At 34.3% G+C, this 20,297-nt stretch overlaps 1 protein-coding gene across 7 annotated transcripts in view; it reads right to left on the bottom strand.

Moving 5' to 3' along the window:
- Positions 1-20,297, bottom strand: part of mpp3a (MAGUK p55 scaffold protein 3a) — a 45,638-nt gene that overhangs the window by 5,132 nt on the left and 20,209 nt on the right. For 2 of the 7 annotated variants that reach the window (XR_015481060.1, XM_087245005.1), the window contains exons 11-18: positions 19,913-19,977; positions 17,728-17,748; positions 14,419-14,460; positions 8,851-8,916; positions 8,184-8,345; positions 4,939-5,019; positions 3,199-3,292; positions 3,005-3,113 (exon numbers count right to left, since the gene is read on the bottom strand). Coding sequence is in view for 3 of the 7 variants with exons in the window: in XM_087245005.1 (XP_087101131.1) it covers positions 3,005-3,113; positions 3,199-3,292; positions 4,939-5,019; positions 8,184-8,345; positions 8,851-8,916; positions 14,419-14,460; positions 17,728-17,748; positions 19,913-19,977 (640 nt within the window). In the remaining 4 variants the exon portion in view is untranslated. Of the gene's footprint in view, positions 1-3,004; positions 3,114-3,198; positions 4,395-4,464; positions 5,020-8,183; positions 8,346-8,850; positions 8,917-14,418; positions 14,461-17,727; positions 17,749-19,912; positions 19,978-20,297 lie in introns of all 7 variants that reach the window. The other 5 variants (XR_015481061.1, XM_087245006.1, XR_015481062.1 and 2 more) reach the window with 3 other exon arrangements.

Raw genomic sequence — 20,297 nt, forward strand, 5'->3', positions numbered from 1 at the left:
TACTTTAATAGCTACTATGAGAACATTAGTGGATAATCTACCTCATTTTTAAAAACAAAAACTAAGATACTTAGATACTCGATAGACACTCTCCCATATTTCAAAACTCAATAGTAGTTTTATAAACTTTACATTTTAGTTTTCTGCCATTTTCTGTCGTAACAGCCTCTTTTTGATGTGGTCATCTTGGAAACCAAAGCTCTTCATATTTATGTCATCCTGCATGTTAGCCTTAGATAACCGGTACATGCTGCATGTTAGCCTTAGATAGCAGGTACACTCTGGTGGCTGCATTTGGCTTAAATGAGAATCTATTATGCCCCCTTTCACATGATGTAAAATAAGTCTGAGGTCCCTAGAGTGTTTGTGGGACGTTTCAGCTCAAAATACCTCACAAATATTTGTTAGAAATATTTTCAGAAACTGCCCCTTTTAGGCTTTGATCCAAATTGTGTTATTTTAGTGACTGTCACTTTAAATTCAAATGAGATTGTGCTCTTTTCAAAAGAGAGTTAAGCTGCAAATGCCAACATAATGGCAGATACAGAACAGGACTAACGTTATCTCTGTGAAAACCTGAAAAAGTGAAAAGAAGTGTCTCAAAAGAAGGCAGACTATAGAGATTATTGTGTTTATCTATGCATCCTAAACGTCCACATTTAAAATGCCTCTTAGGTACTGTCATTATTTTCAGCAAGTACAGTGCAAAATATCTAATGGTGGAAGGATGCTTCTCATTCAGGGCTGTCCATATTAATGAGGGAGAAATCATTACTAATGGTCTTATGAGAGGGAGAATGTCAAAGAGTTTCTACGGACTGCTTTTATGAAGTGTGATTATGAAAAATAAAGTTAATTAATTGATACCATTATAGGCTGACAATAATCACACACTGTTGCCACACAACTGTGATTTTTGGATAATAGGTCCCCTTTAAGTGACTGCCCGTTGAAAGGATTTAAAATGGAACTGAAAAATACCAGAAAATATGCTTATTTCAAGCGGCGGCCATTTTTAAGAACCAAAGCGAGGCTGGAGTGGTAAACCTGGAAGTATAGGACCAGCACTGTAAACATTGCAGTAACATGCTGTGGACTACAAACCTTTAGCTGTTGCCACAATTTCAAAATGCAGAAATGGTGTAAACATCACTTTAATATCATTCAGTAAGTTTAATTTAAACAATTAAAAGCAATTTAGCATCACACAACATCACAATCTCTTTAAAAGTAATATGCTCAAGTGTCCTCCAAGACTTCAGTTCATGGTAGCAGGTAAACACTGTGGGGATGCTTCCCTGCTTTAACCTTTGTAACCCGGTGAGAGATAAAACACTGCATTACTCTGTAGCACACTCTCGTGTCGTCTGTTGTCCTGGTAGTGAAGTTTTAAAAACGTCCATTTCCCACTATCATTCAAGCACCGCTAAGCACGTTCATAAACAGAGCTGATTTATCATAGTATTCACCAGTGCTCATCAGTTTACCGCTCTTCACCCAGTGCAAACACAGATACACGGACACTGGAGCATGAAGCAGCAGTGAAGATTAGTCGAGTCATCAAGCAAATCGCTCGTCTGTGTTTGTACTCGGTAAACAGCAGAGGGTGAACTAATGATGTTCTTGGACAATCACAGTTATTTCTGTTGAGCATGTGAACACAATGGCAAATCAGCGCTGTTTTAAGAAAGCCATTAACATTGCCTTAAATGTTAACAGGAAATTGACGGTTTGTCTTTTAATTCAGTATCGTGACAAGTCTAAGATAGAGAAAGAATCAGTTCATTAACCTGAGTTTGATAAATGGCATCTAAAACGTTTGTTTGGGAAAGAAAACATTAGCTAACTAGTGCCATTTCCCTTAGCTAAAAAGTGAGTTCTGACATCCCTTTTTATTTTCACCATTTATTCAGAACGGACCTTCAGGTCACTCGGAAGGCAGTGAAATTACATATTTGTGTCACTTTATCTTCGCTGATAAGATATACAGCCAGCTACTTAACATTCCTATGTAACTCCCAACAATACTTCCGGGTTTTTTCCCACCGCAGCCTTTAAAAGCCTTCGCTCTTAAAAATGGCGACCGCGTGAAATCAGTCTATAGGTGTCAAAACTGCATGATATAAAAATATGGTACTGAAAAATTACATTTTAATAAATTTAAATTTAAATTACAATTTCAAAAAGCAACAAACAAAAAAACCTGATATTCCATAACTAACCCCCCAAAAATCTAATGAAAAATTCCTGACTTTAATGTCTAGAATAGAAACTTAAAAAATTCTATGATATTAAACAAATTTCTGACCCGTAGAAACCCTGATCTATCATTCTACATAATAGGTCTCAAACTCGATTCTTGGAGAGCCGCAGCTCTGCACAGTTTTGCTCCAACCCTAATCAAACACAGCTAATCTAGTAGGCTCTAGTAGTGTTGAACAACTTGATTAGTTGAATTAGCTCTGTTCGATTAGCATTGGAGCAAAACTTCATTCCAGGAATTGAGTTTAAGACCTATGTTCTTCATACTGTATATCTACTGTTAATAACCAACAAGTGATGTTAAATATATAACTAATTTTAAACTTTCAAGTACATCTACAAAATCACACATTACGAAGATTATGGGCAATGCATGCCCTGATAAACTTTATGTTCAGTTTCAGTCAGTAGCAGTGAAATTGAAAAAAGAAATGTCTGAGAGCAAGTGTGAGGTAAAATGCCTCCCCATGACTACAAGACAGATTCCAGCTATTGGGTCTAAAGTGCAGCTTGTGGTTGAATGACTAATATGCTTGTTTCAAAAGGCAAGTAGCTCCACCTGAAGGTGATACCAGTCATTGCACATCAGCATTGGAGATATTTCTTTAGGTTATATACTCACAGAGAAAATAAAATAAGCAGCACCAATTGCATAAATGCATAAAATAGGCTACTTTTTTTGGGTCAGAAAATAGTTTTGAGGTTTTAATCAACTCTAAGGGCAAGTACTGCATTAATTTACCTCTGGCTGTACATCTACAAGACACATCTTGTTTTTGGCTTGAACCGAGCGGATGGCCTCTATACTGGTCCCATACAGATTCTCCTTATATTCTCCGTATTCTATAAATCTGCAGACAAAATGAAATCAGGCATGACAGCGGGACACAAATGGATGAAACTTATTTAGCAGTAGCACATCACAGCATCTCTTACTTGTTATTCTGTGCATCTGCATCAAAGGCCTGCTTAGTCACAAAGTGGTACTCCACTCCCTCCTTCTCATGGCTCTTTTTTGGTCGTGTGGTGTCTGTGATGGAAGACAGAGAGACACAATTGTCATATGGTTTAAAGAGATTATCATTTATTCACCTTCATGTACTTGCAAACCCATATGACTTTCTTTGTGTGAATCACAATGTGAAATTCCAGACTGTTTTTCATGCAATTATAATGGCACTGAAGCTTTCAAGCTTAAAAAAAAAAAAAAAGAAGGAAGGAAAAAAAAAACACAAAAGGACCATAAAAATATCATCAAAGTGGTCCATATGTGCTTTTGCATCCTTTTGATGCTCGGCAGACCTAATTTTATTTCATTCTCATTATCAAACAAGTCTGAAACTGACCTGGATATCCTTCAAAAACCTACATTTTGTGTCATCGAGTTAGAGTGTGGTGATATGACAATTTTGGTCATTTAAAGTCAACATGAATTGAAAAGCAACAGCTATTTTTTCATGCACATCATTATTTTGGTACACTTTTTTCAGTTCTGTTTTGCAAGTACATATTATTGTCATTACATAACTAGCATCCCTAAACTTACACCTGAACTTACAGGGAAAGTTCACCTAAGATGTAATATTCTCTCATATCCTCATCCTTTACTTATTTTAAACCTTAATAAGTTTATTTCTTTCCTGTAACCATTGATCTCCATAGTGCTTGTTTTTCCTAATATGGAGGTCAATGGTTACAGCTTTCTTCAAAATATCATCTTTTGTTTACAAAATAAACTAATAAAGGTTTGGAACCACTCAAGAGGAGAGTAAATAGTGAGTCAGTTTTCATTTTGTTTGAAAACTATCCTCTAAACCCAGTCATTTAAGTATGTACTACCCTGCAGGCACAGGACGTCAACATGACGTCATATTGAGGTTGTACCCCAACGTACCCCAACATCATGGGGACGCTAAATTTAGTTTGTAGATGAAAATCGGGTTGACATCAGAACGCAATGTCAGGCTGACGTCAATGTCCAGCCTAAAATCAACCAAATATCAACATCTGATCATGTTACACCTTGATGTTGTGTGGACATTACCACTGTGACATCTATCAGATGTTGGATTTTGGTCACTTTCCAACACAACCTAAAATCAACCAAATATTCACATAATTTAACGTTGTTACTGGGCATCAAAATAAAGTTGACCTTAGAGGCTGGATAGACATTGAATTTTGATAACCTGACGTCATGACCTAAATCCAATCAAATATTACTGTCTTATGATGTTGTGTGCCTGCTGGGCAAGCACACACACTGTAAAATTAAGTGTAACCTTTATTTCTTTCAATTCATACACCCTTGCAAACTTTACTCAACTTCGCATTCATCTTGAATCTCTTGTTTACATTTATGAAAGTCGGACAGCCTTTCATTCAAATTAGTTTTACTTATTGCAAACCACAGCCATCCAGTCTAATCTCAATGGACAAAATCAAGTCTTGGTCTACATCTCTTCTTTTTCAGGAAGCCATTTCACTCAAATGTCCATCACTATAGAAAAGGTTATCAAAATTTCTAACCCCTACTGATTGTAAAAAAGTTCACAGATCATTTCTAACGTTAAATAGGTTTCACAGTTTGTATTTATGGTTTAACAGAAGTGTATAATTTAATGTATACCTTAAACACTTTTTAAAGTCCTGAATAAGAAATGAGAAAAGACATACGGGGTACGGCCACAGCATAACGATGGGGATTTTCTGCTATCACTTTCTGCTTCAGTTCGTTGATTCGTGCTCCCAGAGAACCTGAACAAAGATAGTTAAAATGATCACATGGCTCAGTCCTGAACTGTTGGTACATTTTGGGTCTCCAAGATAAACCCTCTATTATTTATAAACTGTTTTTAATAATAACGATATATCTCTGAAAACAATGTTTGTATGAATGTTTGTATACGTGTTAAAGTTTTTTTTTTTTTTTTTTTTTGTAATTTGTTATTTTGTTTTTGACAGGTTTTTACCTGTCATGTATACAGCACAAATAATTAATTAGGAAAAATTAAGTTTAATTAAAATAATAATAATTTATCGGTTGGGCAGCATGATGGCTCAGTGGTTAGCACTGTCACCTCAAAGCAAGAAGGTCACTGGCTCGAGCCCTAGCTGGGTCAGTTGGCATTTCTGTGTTTAGTTTGCATGTTCTCTCCGCGTTGGCATAGGTCTCATTCAGGTGCTCCGGTTTCCCCCACAGTCCAAACACATGTGGTACAGGTGAATTGGGTAAACAAAATCGACCATAGTGTATGAGTGAATGTGAGAGTGCATAGGTGTTTCCCAGAACTGGGTTGGGGCTGGAAGGGCATCCGGTGCGTAAAACATATGACAGAATAGTTGGCGGTTCATTCCACTGTGGTGACCCCTGATAAATAAGGGAGTAAGCCAAAGGAAAATAAATGAATTTTGTCTGTTCTTGTATTTTGGTCAATTCTGTTACATTGTTTATGAAAAAGTATAACAATCTGTAAAGCACTGCTAAAAAAAGCATGTAACTTTTTTAAATGATGTAACTTGCTCCGACAAGAAACTTTGGAAGGCATTAAGGTGCATGTTGTTTATTTTTCTCATTAATTTGCAAAAAATAAATTATTATTTAAAATATTGGATTCACTAACTAACAATAGATTAATTATTTGTCCACTCTGTTACTGTGATTTTTGAGTGATTTTTTTTCGTAGTTTTTTTTAACAATAATATGATGACAACACATAAGATTTTGTTTTAGACATGCTAAACCATGGAAAATGTCAAATCTGTTACTATGTTCTCTGTTGTGGTTTATAAAGTGGTTTATAGACCATTTTAATGTGGTAATGTCATTGACCCATGAACATTTCCTGCTTGTTATCAAGATATACTGTAAAAAGAGGCAGTTCAATCATAACTTAATGTTAAACAGCTATCATAACATTATTTATCAATATGTGGCTCTTTTTGGATTCTCGAAAGCTATAGAAATAAAAAATGTAAAACAAGAAATACGTTGGGACCATTGTTTTTGTTTACATCCCTCAAAATGGTCTATAAACGACAATTAAACAACAATTAGTAACAGAATCAAAAGTTCTCCATCATATTTTGCGTTAATAATGCATTCACTTTATTCTAACTAACACATTTCGTTACCTTGGAATTTTAAGTTTCTATCGCCATTCTGAAGGATTTTGGGATATTGAGCTTCAAAGTTTTTGCATTCCATATAGCAAACAATATGTGTGTAACATTTCTCTTTCATACATTAACATGACAGCGACCCTAAATATGCTCTAAATGTATATGATCAAAGTTCTTACATTTGCAAATTTGAGTAAAAAAACACAGTAAATGCAGATGGAACCTTCTAATTGTGAAAAGCCATTTCCCACTTGGAGTTATAAGGTTCTATCTTGCAGATCATTCATTGAAGCATTTTTTTTCAAAAGAAATACAATCAAAACATATATAATATATATATATATATATAACATATATAATACATATATATGCTGTAACAATATGCTGATGCTTAAGAAAGTTAAAGTTTTGCTTTCTATAACATTTATTTAATGTTTTAGAATGAATCTTTTTTCTTGTTCAAATTAAGCATACAAGGCCGTGCTAAATATTTGTCCAGTGCAGATGATAAGTTTATGTAACTAATATGTAAATATTTATTAAAATGTATGCTTTACATTAACTATTGAATTATATTTATTGAATTATCGGCCCCATGAATTGAATAAGTTTCCCCTTCAAGGCTTAACATTAAATTTAAAGACTTTAAAAGAAAACAGACAATGAGCAAATGAGTTTAATAAACACTGGAAAATGTTTCACTTACCATATATACTCAAATAAAAATCTTTCACATTTAATATAAAATTCTTTCTGGTCATTCCCGCTGTCAATGGAGCAGTTTGGCGAAATGACAAAGAAAGTTGATCATGCTTGGTCATCATGCATGCATTCGAAATGCTGATTAGTTAACAGAAAGAACCTTATAGAGCCAAGCTAGAGTTTGACTTTGTAGATAAACCTTTTTATTAAGTCTTAAAATTTATTTATAAAAAAAATCACATAATGTAAATAAGTTGTCATTTTATAAGAATATGTCAATAACTCAATTTTGACAAAAAAAAAATGGCAGATAGAACCTTATAATTCTAGGTGACGATTTGTAATCATTCCAGTTGAAGGGAAATGAATAGAAAATGCTTGGACTGTAACTGTAAATCTAGAATTAATCATATATACAGTAGCTTATTTTCATAAAGTGCTACATTACAGGAAATAGTGTGCCAGACAAGGACTAAAAGAGCAGAGAAATACTGAAGTGGTGGGAAATCACTTTTACCACTAGAGGTCAGTATATCTTCAGAATGTGTAATGCAAGTAACCAGGTTGTTAAAGATTTTACTGGTAAAGAACACACCATTTACTCAATCTCAATTGGTTCCAAACCTTTATGAGTTTCTTTCATCTGTTGAACACAAAAGATATTGTGAAAAAAAAGCTAAAAAGCTGAAACCATTGACTTCCATATTTGGGATAAAACGACATCTTATCTTATGGTGTTTTAACAGGAAAAATAAACTCACAAAGGTTTGAAACATGTAATAGGCGAGTAAATAATGAATGAATTTAAGTTTTTGGGTGAATCCTAACTTTAAGCAGTTGTTTACTGAAGATGCTGTGCATTTTAAAGACACTCAATGTGCTTGTTAATTATGAACCACTATATAATAACAAGAGTTTTGTTTTTCAACAAAAATGTCTTTACAAGAGAGTGCTGTCATAGTAAATGTTTTAAATGTGCATTCAGTTTATATTTAAATAGTTTTTAATGGTTTCATTTAATCCGTGGGCTATTTATTGCAGCAAAATTACACATTGCACAATATAAAAGATACAAAATGTTTTGAATATGATCTTACCAATGAGAACTACTAATCGAGGTCTTTCATTGGACCGCTGCTGGTAACGTGTCACTTCTTCATAAGTCAGGAAATCTGTGTCATTCTGATCAGAAACATTAGCCTCTCCTGAAGATCCGCGACGGTCCTTTCGACTGAGACGGAAACTTCTCCTTAAACCAGCTGAGACAAAATCGAAAGTTAACAATTAAATCATTATTTATTTATTATTACAGTTAATTATCAAGTTAAATTAAGATTTATACATTTGTTTGTGTACTATCACTGTTTAAATTTGGTCTCAGTAAACTTGTATATTCAAATATAAAGGTTATTTATTTATGAAATACATATAAACTAACAAAATTATATTTCAATTTTATTAGACTTTATACAATTAAAAAAAAGTGTTATGACAATATTACTTAAAACACAATTAAACATAGAGTAAACATAGTTAAAATTAAGCATTAACAGTAATTGATTTACAAATAAGCACTCACACTTTCACTTCATATGTATAATGCTAAAAACATTCCCAATTGAAACCATAACCACTAACACTTCCAGTTCAACTCCTGTATCGTAACGCTACACTTCACCCTGCTCTCCAACAACATGATCTGATGAAAAGTGATGTACAGTGAGTGTGTTATTTTTAGGACATGGAGGTTAGTGGGGACTGTACCTGAGTAAAAATCCCAGGAAAACACTTGGCCACAGGAGGGAGCCACTGCATTACACTTCGAAGAGACTACAATGCGCATTAGACCACCTCACACTTGTGCATAAACCACACTCTGCCCTCAACAACTGACCCAAAATCAGCTTGCAGTTTAAACTTCAGGTCATTTATGACTGTGTGGAACTCTGCACCAGCACTACTCCAAAATTTGGTGAGCACGGAATCTGCACTACACATTTGTGAAGGAAACTCTGCAGCATGCATGATTTAAGTTAAACAAAATGTGCTTAAATAAAACACTCCTAAAATCAAAGTATACTTTTTTTATTTTTAACACATGCTAGTATAATCGTGGCCAAAATACTTTAAATTTAATATGAAATGAGAGCATGCAGATGCAGCTTAATCAGTGCATCAGTAACCAATGAAATTACAATATTTGAGACCGCATTTGCATATGAGCATATTTGGATGGATGGATGGATGGATGGATGGATGGATGGATGGATGGATGGATGGATGGATGGATGGATGGATGGATAGATGGATGGATAGATAGATAGATAGATAGATAGATAGATAGATAGATAGATAGATAGATAGATAGATAGATAGATAGATAGATAGATAGATAGATAGATAGATAGATAGATAGATAGATAGATAGATAGATAGATAGATAGATAGATAGATAGATTGATTGATTGATTGATTGATTGATTGATTGATTGATTGATTGATTGATTGATTGATTGATTGATTTAGCAGACAGGTCGCTTGGGAATTTCCAAAAATCGAATTCATTTTATTAAACTACTAGAATTACCGTATTTTATCCGTAAGCAACAGAAGAATAAAATAGTAGCTACTACATAAAAAAACAATGCAAATTAATACCATCAGCCTTTCCATTTTTTGCGACCCCTGAGGTGATTATGTAATTTTAAAGACACAGCACATTGATTTTAAGGCACTAAGCTAAACTTTCTGACATCTTTAAGGCACTCATGTACAACAAACAAAAATACAGACCACAACTGAACATGGAGAAAGGTCTCCGAGTGGCGTTCATCAAAATTAAATGATGAACAGAACTGGGCTTATTGGTATATGAGCGCCAGTGTGTAAGGTTTATATATTTAAAACCACCTCTGAGGATACTGGGGGTCACTAGTCAATGGCATTGTAATTTTGGGGGTCGTGGGCTGAAAGGTTTAAGAGCCCCTGCTCTATGTCACCTCATGTACTGCACACACTTGTCTACAATGTGTTAAATTTCTGTTCTTGCTATAGGAAATTGATATTTGGTGGAGGTTGTTGGCTTCGTTTAACACACTACTAAAAATAATATATAGGCATAGGCCGACATAAGTTTCTGATGGTATGATAACCCCGGATAAAAATATCACTGTTTCACGGTATTGTGATTACTGTTCTCAAATATGTTGTTTTAAATGTCTGGGTAAAAAAAAATTTTAATTAATTGGAACAGTAAACATGTCAGGCTAAATATTCAAAATAATTTATTCACTTCTTCTCTCTTCATTAGTATTTATCTATAGCTTCCAGAAAGCTTAAACCAGTGTTTATCAGAAAAAAAACTCACTGTAAATAGGAGACTGTCTCAGATATTAAAGATTTGCCAGATTTTTTACACAAATCTGTGAAGGCAGATTCCATGCTTTAAGTAAGTCTGATTTAAATGTTGGACAGTTCCAATACTAAAATCACAATGCACATTTACAAAATATATCATTTCAAAGCTGAATTATATAGATAAAGGATATAAAGCCATAGTATTTCAGATTGTAGAACATATTCAGTATTTTAGGCAGGTAGCAGAGTAGCTAATGATTCAGAACCGTAATTAGCACTATTCAATTAGTAAACTTATACCAGGTCAGTGTTTGTGGACTGAGAGTTGGCACCACACACATGAGCTCATCACACACCAGACTGAGTGAGTGAGTGAGTGAACAGCCAATCGTGCAGGGTTTAATGTGCATAGTGTCCAATAGAAGGGCAGCAGCTTTGAGTGGGTGGGGTTTTAGGGATGGAGGACTAAATAAAGCAGAAGGCAACAGAGCAATATATTCATACAGAGACTGGGTTAAGGGAAGGTATTGCCTGCCAGAGGGGAGGAAGGTAAGGTGAATTATTCCCTCCCAGTTTCATTGGGAATTCAAGTCTGGTTACATTAGAACCAGAGGAAAAGTCGAATTAGAAGTCACCCACCCTATTCGCAGCTTCAATAGTTTAGGGTCAATGAGATTTTGAAAAAAGTCTGTAATGGCCACTAGTCTGTGCTTTGTCGTAACTAAAGTAAAACAGTAATGATGTGTAATAAGTTCCAATTAAACACAGTTTTCTGACAGTTTTCTGTGTTAATATGTTTAATTATCATATTTAATAAAAACTTTTAATTATTCAAACTTAAATAATAAACTTTTAAAAACAATTAATTATTATGATGACAAAGCATTTTCAACACGATCTTTCAGAAATATTTCTAATAAGCTGTTTCGAACCTCAAGAACTTATTATTATGATCAATGTTGAAAATGATCATGTATTTATTATTTTATTTTAAGTTCAGGATTATTAAATTAAAAATATATCCCTGAATTTTAAATCTTTTTAATTTTCCAGAATAATAATCTTTTTTTAAGTTATCTTACAGTGTCCTTGCCTATTACACCTATTCCATGAGCTTACAATAGTACTTATATATGTAAATTTACATGCAGCTAATCATATAGTGCATGAATGTAATTCATTGATTTTACTTAATGAACTACATGTACTACATGTACAACAACCTGTAATTAAATGTAGTAGACTGTAACAAGGACACTGTAAAAATGCCCTAGCATTTCAAATATCGTTGCTATACTTATGGAAGCCACCCACAAAAAAATCACAGAGTCTCAATTTTGTCAAGCTCATCCTCACAGACTGCAAGGAAGAGACTTAAGGTGTCAGAGAAAGTGAAGAAATGCAGATGAAAAGCTGTCAACCTGCTGGTCGTCCCCACTGACACATTTTCAGCAAGATTCCCACAGCTGCTACTCATTCTGAAAATAACGATAGCTTGTGAATGAAATATCTAACACTATGAACTGAATATACCACATTCCTTTCTTCACTCTTTTAACAGCTCCTCAAATTAGCGCTTTATTAAATTAGCTAACATTTTACTGCTATCACTTTTGATAGGGGGGCAGGACATGATTTTGTCTAGAGCAAAAAATTAAATACTGTTCTTATAAGCTATTTACAATAATTATGGAGAAGTGGCATATACTTAAAAAATAAAAACAGAAATACATTTTTGCTTAATAATTATTTATTATTATTATGCAATAATAATTATTATTATAATTATTATAATAATATTTAATATTATTAAGTATTTATTTATGGAAATATTTGAGAGTGGTCAAAATGACTTTTTTTATGAAAAGGAAGGGAAAATATATGTTTTCCAAGCATAATTCCACTTAAATGCACACTACCATTCAAAAAAAATGACATTTATGTATTAGACACATTGACCATACTCAAACTGTTACATTTTTTTGTTCCATTATGCATTTTACTTTTGACCAATTTAATTCATCTTAAATAAAAGCTCAATCTCTCACTTATTTATTTAATTTATCACTTTAGTATTTTAATCTTACTCCAAAATGTTGAACGATAGTACATACGGTATTAGGGTTTAGCACATTTTATATTATAAAAAAAAAAAAAAATTAATAAAAAGATTTATAATGACAGTAAAGAACACATTTAAAATGTTGGGTCACACTTGATGGTTCATTTGTGGAATTTAAGTTACATAGCATCTACATGTCAACTAATTCTCATTAGATTATAAGTAGACTGTTAGGTTGGGGTTAGGGTCCTTTTTAAAATTTGTTGACAAATTTTTTTTACATTTTTGTGACGAACACGTTTCTACCGTCGAAAACTATTTGAAAAATGATGATGACTACTACTATAATTAAAAATATTGAGTAATGTTTTTTTGGAAAATATCTAATCAGAATTAATCTTGGTGTGTGATGCATGAGAAACACACATTTTATAAGTAACGGATCCGCAGTAGACACGAGATGCAATTACATCATAATAAGAGTAGAGTAGACTAAGTCGACTAAAATATTATGAAATTTAGTCGACTAAGATTAAAATGATTCAAAAGACTAAAATATGGCTAAAACTACAATGGAATTTAAGTCAAAAGACTAAGGCTGCGTCTGAAACCGTATACTTCCATACTATATAGTACACTAAAATAAGCACACGAGCCGAGTAGTATAGCTGATGATATTCGAAAATCCGTATGCAAGAAGTACCTGGACGACTTACTACTACCGGCGAGATTCCGAAGTGCTTATCCCATGCACGCTGAGCTATCCCATGATGCCCCACAAAAGAATTCTTGAATGGGAGTGAAGCGACGCAACTGACGCAGATAGGTCACATGACCATGACAGAATGGCAGATGTAGTACGTCCGAGTTTTATTCATACTTATCACATTTGAACTTATCACATTGGAGCTTACTTTTCTAATGCCAGAGTAGTATGTTTAAATTCAAATGCAGTACCTAATGAGTAGTAGGCGGTTTTGGACACAGCCCAAGACTAAAACTAAATCAAAATTTGCTGTCAAAATTAACACTTGTTAGGGTTAGTGTAAGTTGCCATGTACTTGCAAAGTTTGTTATAGTCAGTTAAATGTCTGTTCATCAACAGATAATAAGCAGACAGTCTACTAATACTCAAATGGACTATCAAAATAAAGTGTTACCAAACGTTGTATAATAATTATTAAAAAAAATTACAATATTGCTATTTTTAAAATGCATCCTTATTGAGAATAGTCAAAATTATTTAAAAAAAAACATAAATAAAATAGTTTATAAACAATGTGTATATACAGCCAAGGCTGAAATTATTCCTACCACTGTTAAATTATGACTTAAAGTTACATTTAGTCAACCAGCAAGTTTTTTTTGACCGGTAATGACATGCAAACTTCTCTTAAAAGATAATAAGACAATAAACAAGAGGCATCTTTGTGGGAAAAAAAATCTCTGCTATTTTTACATTTGAACAAGAACTTGTGACTAATGAATAATTGAATATAAATATAAATAATTTTGGGCTTTATGCTATTACTGCAGCTCTGCTTCTCTGCAGTGTTTAAGCAATGTGAAATGGAAAACCTGTAGTGAATCTAAAAATCTAAAACGGACTGACCACTCAGGTGAAACTCCTGTTGTTCCACTCCACTCACAAACTTTTTCTATCCTTATTCTAGATCAAAGCTGTAAAACCCAAGTCTGTTTTTCAAAATCCCTCAATGCACCACTACAAATTGGTTTCACAGTAAAAGATTGACCTAAAATTCCCTTCACGCTGCCACAAAACTCCCCCAATCCGGCCTCCCCTCTTCATGGGCTCAGCCAGGGCTCTTGGCACAGAGACGGGCAGCAACAGAAGCTCACTCAGGCAGAAGGTTAGTACGTGTGGGTTCAGGAGTGGGCATGCAGGCTCTCACCTATGTACTGTCCATTGAAATAGCCCTCACAGTCACAGTCTTCTGTAGGAGGCAAGCAGGGAGAGACAGGGAGTGAGCAGAGGAAAGAGGGCTCAGGAAAGGCACTTACACAGGCAGGATCAACAGTTAGACGGGTGGGTAGGAGAGCGGGCAGCAGTCTAGGTTTGTTATTTGGCAGGAAGAAATAAATGATGATGTGAAAGAGGTTGTTTTAATCCAACTTTGGGCAAAATATGGACAAATCCAACAGTTGGGTAACATTTATGTAACCCAGTAGTTGAATCGGTCCAAGTTAACACAACCCGGAAGAAACAATGAGTGCTTACAAACTATACAGTAAATAGAGATGAAGCCCTTAGATTGAAAAGGATGAGATGATAGAGATAAAAATAATAATGATGAAATATAACATGACGGCTACATACAATATATAAAAAAATGAGGAATATTTGTAGATGCTTTATTGTGTGTTGGATGAAATGTTTCAGGATCTTGCACACCAAAATAAATTTTGCGAGGGCCATAAATACTTGCAAAATAAAGGAAAGTTTTGCAAAAAAAAAAAGGAAAAAAAAGTTGAGCAAAAATAAATAAATAAAATGCAAATCTGCAAATAAATAAATAAATCGCAAAGTAAAAATTTATTTTTGAGAAATATAAATTAATTTTACTGATAAAATAAAGAAATACAAATGGAAAATTAAGTTGAGAAATAAAAATGAAACTTGCAAACAAAAAAAGAACTGCAAATAAAAATCAAACAGTGCAAAAAAAACGAAAATATTTGCAATTTTTAAAAAAAATATATATGTAAATTTGCCTTTACAAAAACCTGTATAGTCAATTGCAATGCTCATTTTGATTTGCTTTTTAGTCAACCATGAGTTTGTGATGCGGTTTTCATTTTGCACTTCATGTTTCTGCGCGTTTTGCTTTGTGGCCCTGATATGACAAGGGGGTGGGAGTCAAGGGAACTTGGGTGTTTATGCCAGGCCTAGACCTGCTTCCATGTAAGCGACGTCATCACCTGGACACACAGTATCAACGAGTTGGTCTTACAACCCAGTAGGTCTGGGCCTGCCATAAATACCCTAGTTTCCTTTTAACGTTTGGTTTAGTAAAGGCAATGCTGTTAAAATATTTTTCAAATTTTATTTTTTATTTTTTATAGCAAATAAATATATATATATATATATATATATATATATATATATATATATATATATATATATATATATATATATATATATATATATATATATATATTTTTTTTTTTTTTTTTTTTTTTTTTAATGCTTGATTATTATTTGCAATTATTTTATTGTTTTGTTTGCAAATTTTATTTTTATGTCTCAAAAAATAATTTTCCCTTTGATGTTTTCAGAGATTTGCATTTATTTATTTTTTTTTCTCAATACTTTATTTTTTTTAAATATTCTTTTATTTTGCAAGTGTATATGGCCCTAGATTGACTCCATACATGTCTAAACAAATGGATCTAATGTGTGTGCAAATCGATGCACAACATGTTGTGCATAAAAGTATAATAAAAAAATGTAACATGTTAAAAACCGGTCGATCCATGAGATTGATGCTTTTGTTTGTTTGGTTGGATGGTTTTTCAAAATGCTTATGCTCGATTTTTTTAAACTAAAGCTCAATTTCTCAAAAAAATAAAAATAAAATAAAATACACAAACCTCAAGTATAAATGCCTCTCAAAACACTGCTTTCATGTTTTTTGTTTGTTTAGTTCAATGCAGCACAGATGTTTGTGGCTGTGTACATTTTATATAGAGCATGTATTAGTCCATCTCATGAGGAAACAGAACTATTTTACTCTTTGTCAGTTTAGTGGCTATTTCATATGAATTTGTATTCATGATTGAGTTCAGTCATACGAAAATGTACGATTTTAAAAAGGAGGCATGGCTCACCCCACCTCTAAATCCAACCATCACTGGGGGATAAGCAAATCGTAATAAATAATACAAATGAGTTAATACGAATTAGCCACTAAATCAATAAGTCACAAATTGGAATGAGATTGTGTTGAAGCATTCAGTGTATATTTTCATAAATAAACATATTGTGTGCTGGTAAATATTTTTGTTCTCAAAACAATGAAATATTATTTTAACTGAATTTCACATAGGGGTTCATCAGTAACAGACAAACAAAAGTCTCGGTAATCAGTAAATGATGAGTCATTTTGGGTGTAAAATGTTTTCCCTATTAAATGCATGAGCTGTTAGTTTTGCCAAATTATGATTAACGGCATGGAAACATTCACAGTATGTCTGATAATATTTTTTCTTCTGGAGAAATTGTTTTGTTTCGGCTAGAATAAAAGCAGTTATTCATTTTTTAAACACCATTTTAAGGACCAAATTATTAGCCTCTTTGAGCTATTTTTTTTATTTTTTTTTTATTTTTTTTACGATAGTTTGCAGAACAAACCATCGTTAAACAATAACTTGTACAATGACTTCAACTATATATGCCAATTTCCATCAATATGGTACAAAACATGACATTAAATTAATAAAAAATAAGAAGATTGAATAAGAATTAACCTCTGAAGATCAAAAGTGATAATGTTTGCTTGTTTGTTTGTTTGTTTGGTTGGTTGGTTGGTTGGTTGGTTGTTTATTGGAACAGAAATTCAGATATTGAACACAGATAATCAGTAACTTTAAGTAATATGTAAAACCAATCAATGTTTTTTAATCAAAATTAAATTAAATAATTAATTAGTACAAGCATCATTGACATGTTATTAAAGTGTACATATTAGTTGTATTTTAATTGTGTAAACATGTATTTTCACACGACTGTATATGGGATAGTTTATCCTCTAAAAATAGTTGACTTGTATAAGGAATAAGTGTTCATTATTCCAGGAAAGCTTCATGCATTGGAGTCTCTTGTTGAGTGTGTGTGCGCATGCGTGTGGCATGTAGACTTTGAAGTGACCAGAGAACCGACCTTAATTACTTTACTTTGTCATTTGTGCATGCTCATGTGTGTGTGTGGGTGCGTGGTTGTGTTTGTGTGTGTGTTTTTGTGTGTGTGTGTGTGTGTGTGTGTGTGTGTGTGTGTGTGTGTGTGTGTGTGTGTGTGTGTGTGTGTGTGTGTGTGTGTGTGTGTGTGTGTGTGTGGTTCTACAGCAATTGTAGTCTAGGATTTAAAACAGATTAGGTGACAGACTGGCCTAATATCCTATCCCCATGAAACCTGTGAGCTTGCATGTTTGTGGTGTGTGGTGAATTTGGGTTTCAATGTAATAACTTAGATCCTGAAGACCCACCTTTATCACACCCCTGGTCATCTGATGTCAGCGGTAAAAAGAAAGGGAAAACACATGATGATGAAAGAAACCAGAACCACACACTTAATTTATACTAAACTAGAAAAGCCAGGCCTGGAGTTCAATTATTGAATTGATGTTGTTTCATAAGTAGCATCATTCCCACATCATGCAAGAAAAGGTCAGTCCAGCAGTGAAGACCAACACAGAGAAAGAAAAAGAGGAGTGATATAGCGCACATAACAATAGTAAACGATACAGAGAGACAGAGAGAGAGAGAGAAACAGGCCTGTTGTTGTACTGCAGATGTGTCTGTTCTCTAATCAGCTTTAGATTAGTCAACATGTAGCACTTGGTTAAAGCTCAGTAATCACCTGGCCACTTCACACAAGCCACATCCGCAAATCCTGTCTCTCGTTATTCAACAATGATTAATAACTAAAGATTTTTCATAGATATTTACATTAGATGTCGCCTAAGCCAGTGTTTTTCAACCACGTTCCTGGAGGACCACCAGTGCTACACATTTTCCATGTCTCCTTAACCAAACACACCTGATTCAGATGACCAGCTCATTAGCAGCGACTGAAAGACCTGTAATAAGTGTAATGGGCAAAGGAGACATCCAAAACATGCAGTGCTGGCAGTCCTTCAGGAACGTGGTGGAGAAACACTGGTCTACGCTATTGTTGTTTATTGGAAGGAATGTGTCAATAAAGCCACTATTTTAGTATAGGGTAGCGCTTCTTTGAAATTAAGGCAGGACCAAAGTGCAGTGGAGGACTGGCCATCTGGAGCCAGAGATGTATGCACATATGCATATATCTATAATCGGGAGTTTTCCCAGTGGTTAGTATGCAAATATTTATTTAAAATTGCGAAAATTATAATAAATCCATCTATATCGATGGATAAGTGACCGCTCGGGCATTGCCGACAAAGAGTATGTGTTTGTGTGCATGGAAATGTATTATACTCCCTCCCTAATCCATGTCCTGAAACACACCTCCAGTCCTGCTGTCACTTTAATGAAGGGAGTGATTCATTTGTGAATGAATCTCTGTTATGAACGATTCATGTGAACATTAAGGGTGCTTTCATATCTGTAGTTCACTTCATTTGGTCCGAACCAAGGGTAATAAATGATACATTGCTGCATTTTCTGCCGTCTTTGAGTCATTTTCACACTACACTGCTGGCTTTGGTCCGAACCAGTTGAAAGAACCAAAAGACAGTCATCTGACAAAATCCACATCTCTCATTGGCCAGATGTTGTTGAACATAGTTCCTAAACTGCTTACCGATTAGTCAAAATTCATGTGCGGAAAAATGGCAAAGAACTCCCGCAAGTAAAAAAACCGGCAGACAAAAATGTCATTTTTTACTATGGAAAGACGACTGCGCTGACTGATTGTATCACTAGTTTAGACAAACAATACATTTCGAGAATGAAGTGCGGCCGCAGCTGGAAAACAATGTTTTAATGCATCACATGTCACTTCAAGAGGAGGTGTAAATGAATTCAGCTACACTGCGACATGGTCATCTTGCAGAAATATTACCAACGAATACTGCTCTTCAAGCAGGTCTCGATACGCTTTTTAAGTCCACTTTTGGAGCGCACTCGAGTACGATTGCTACATTCACACCTGCCCAAATGAACTGCACCAAGAGGGAAAATGAACTCTAGTGCGATTCAACCGAACTAAATAAGGCAGGTGTGAAAGCACCCTGATATCCCTGCGTCGTCAATGCACCGTGATGCACCGAGATGTCGAATTTAATCGAATCGATGGCATGATAATCGTAACCGAACCGTGAGACCATTGTGGGTTCACACCTCTATCTTTAATGCTAGTTGCTGCTACTTTGCCTCATGGTCAGTGCAGTAAGTGACTGTATTGTCATCAGTAAAGTTACTTGTTTAGCACAAACACTAAAAAATGGAATATTACCAATGAAATGCTATGTCTTTATGGTTTGTTTTCTTTGTTTGCTTGTTACTACACCCATACACAGCGCTAGAATCCAGCATCTTCTGATTGGCTGGTAGATCTGTCCTGGGAGCACAGTAAAAATGTGGCGGCAGTATTGACGCATGCTCAGGGCCTGTATGCGATATCTAGTGTATATATCTATGATGCTTGTTTTCAGTAAGAAGGAAGGAAAATACTGAAATACTCACAGACAGCTTTTTTGGGAGATTTGGAGTTTTGAAGAGTGCCCATTTTTATTCTGTAGGCCAAGCGCCTGAGGGGAAAAGCACATGAGGAGAGCTTCAAACAGTGCAGAAAAAAAAAACATCAGATCCCTTGACATCAGACACTGGTCTGATTTGATATTCCTGTCTCAGGAGACATCAGATATACTATTGAGCAATATCAAACAAACTCATTGGTGATAGGGGGGAAATAATCTCCCATTCTTAGCATGAGTGTAAAGTATATCCAGCCAAGATGCAACCCACTGTGATGAAAGAATGGACCAAAAGACAGACTGGCCCATTTTTATCCACCTAAAGACCTAAAGGGGAATCATTTGAAATTAATTTTATTGATTTAGCCTAAGGA

The sequence above is a fragment of the Danio rerio genome, chromosome 3, assembly GCF_052040795.2.
Source record: "Danio rerio strain M-AB ecotype USA chromosome 3, GRCz13ab, whole genome shotgun sequence".
Taxonomy (NCBI): Eukaryota; Metazoa; Chordata; class Actinopteri; order Cypriniformes; family Danionidae; genus Danio; species Danio rerio.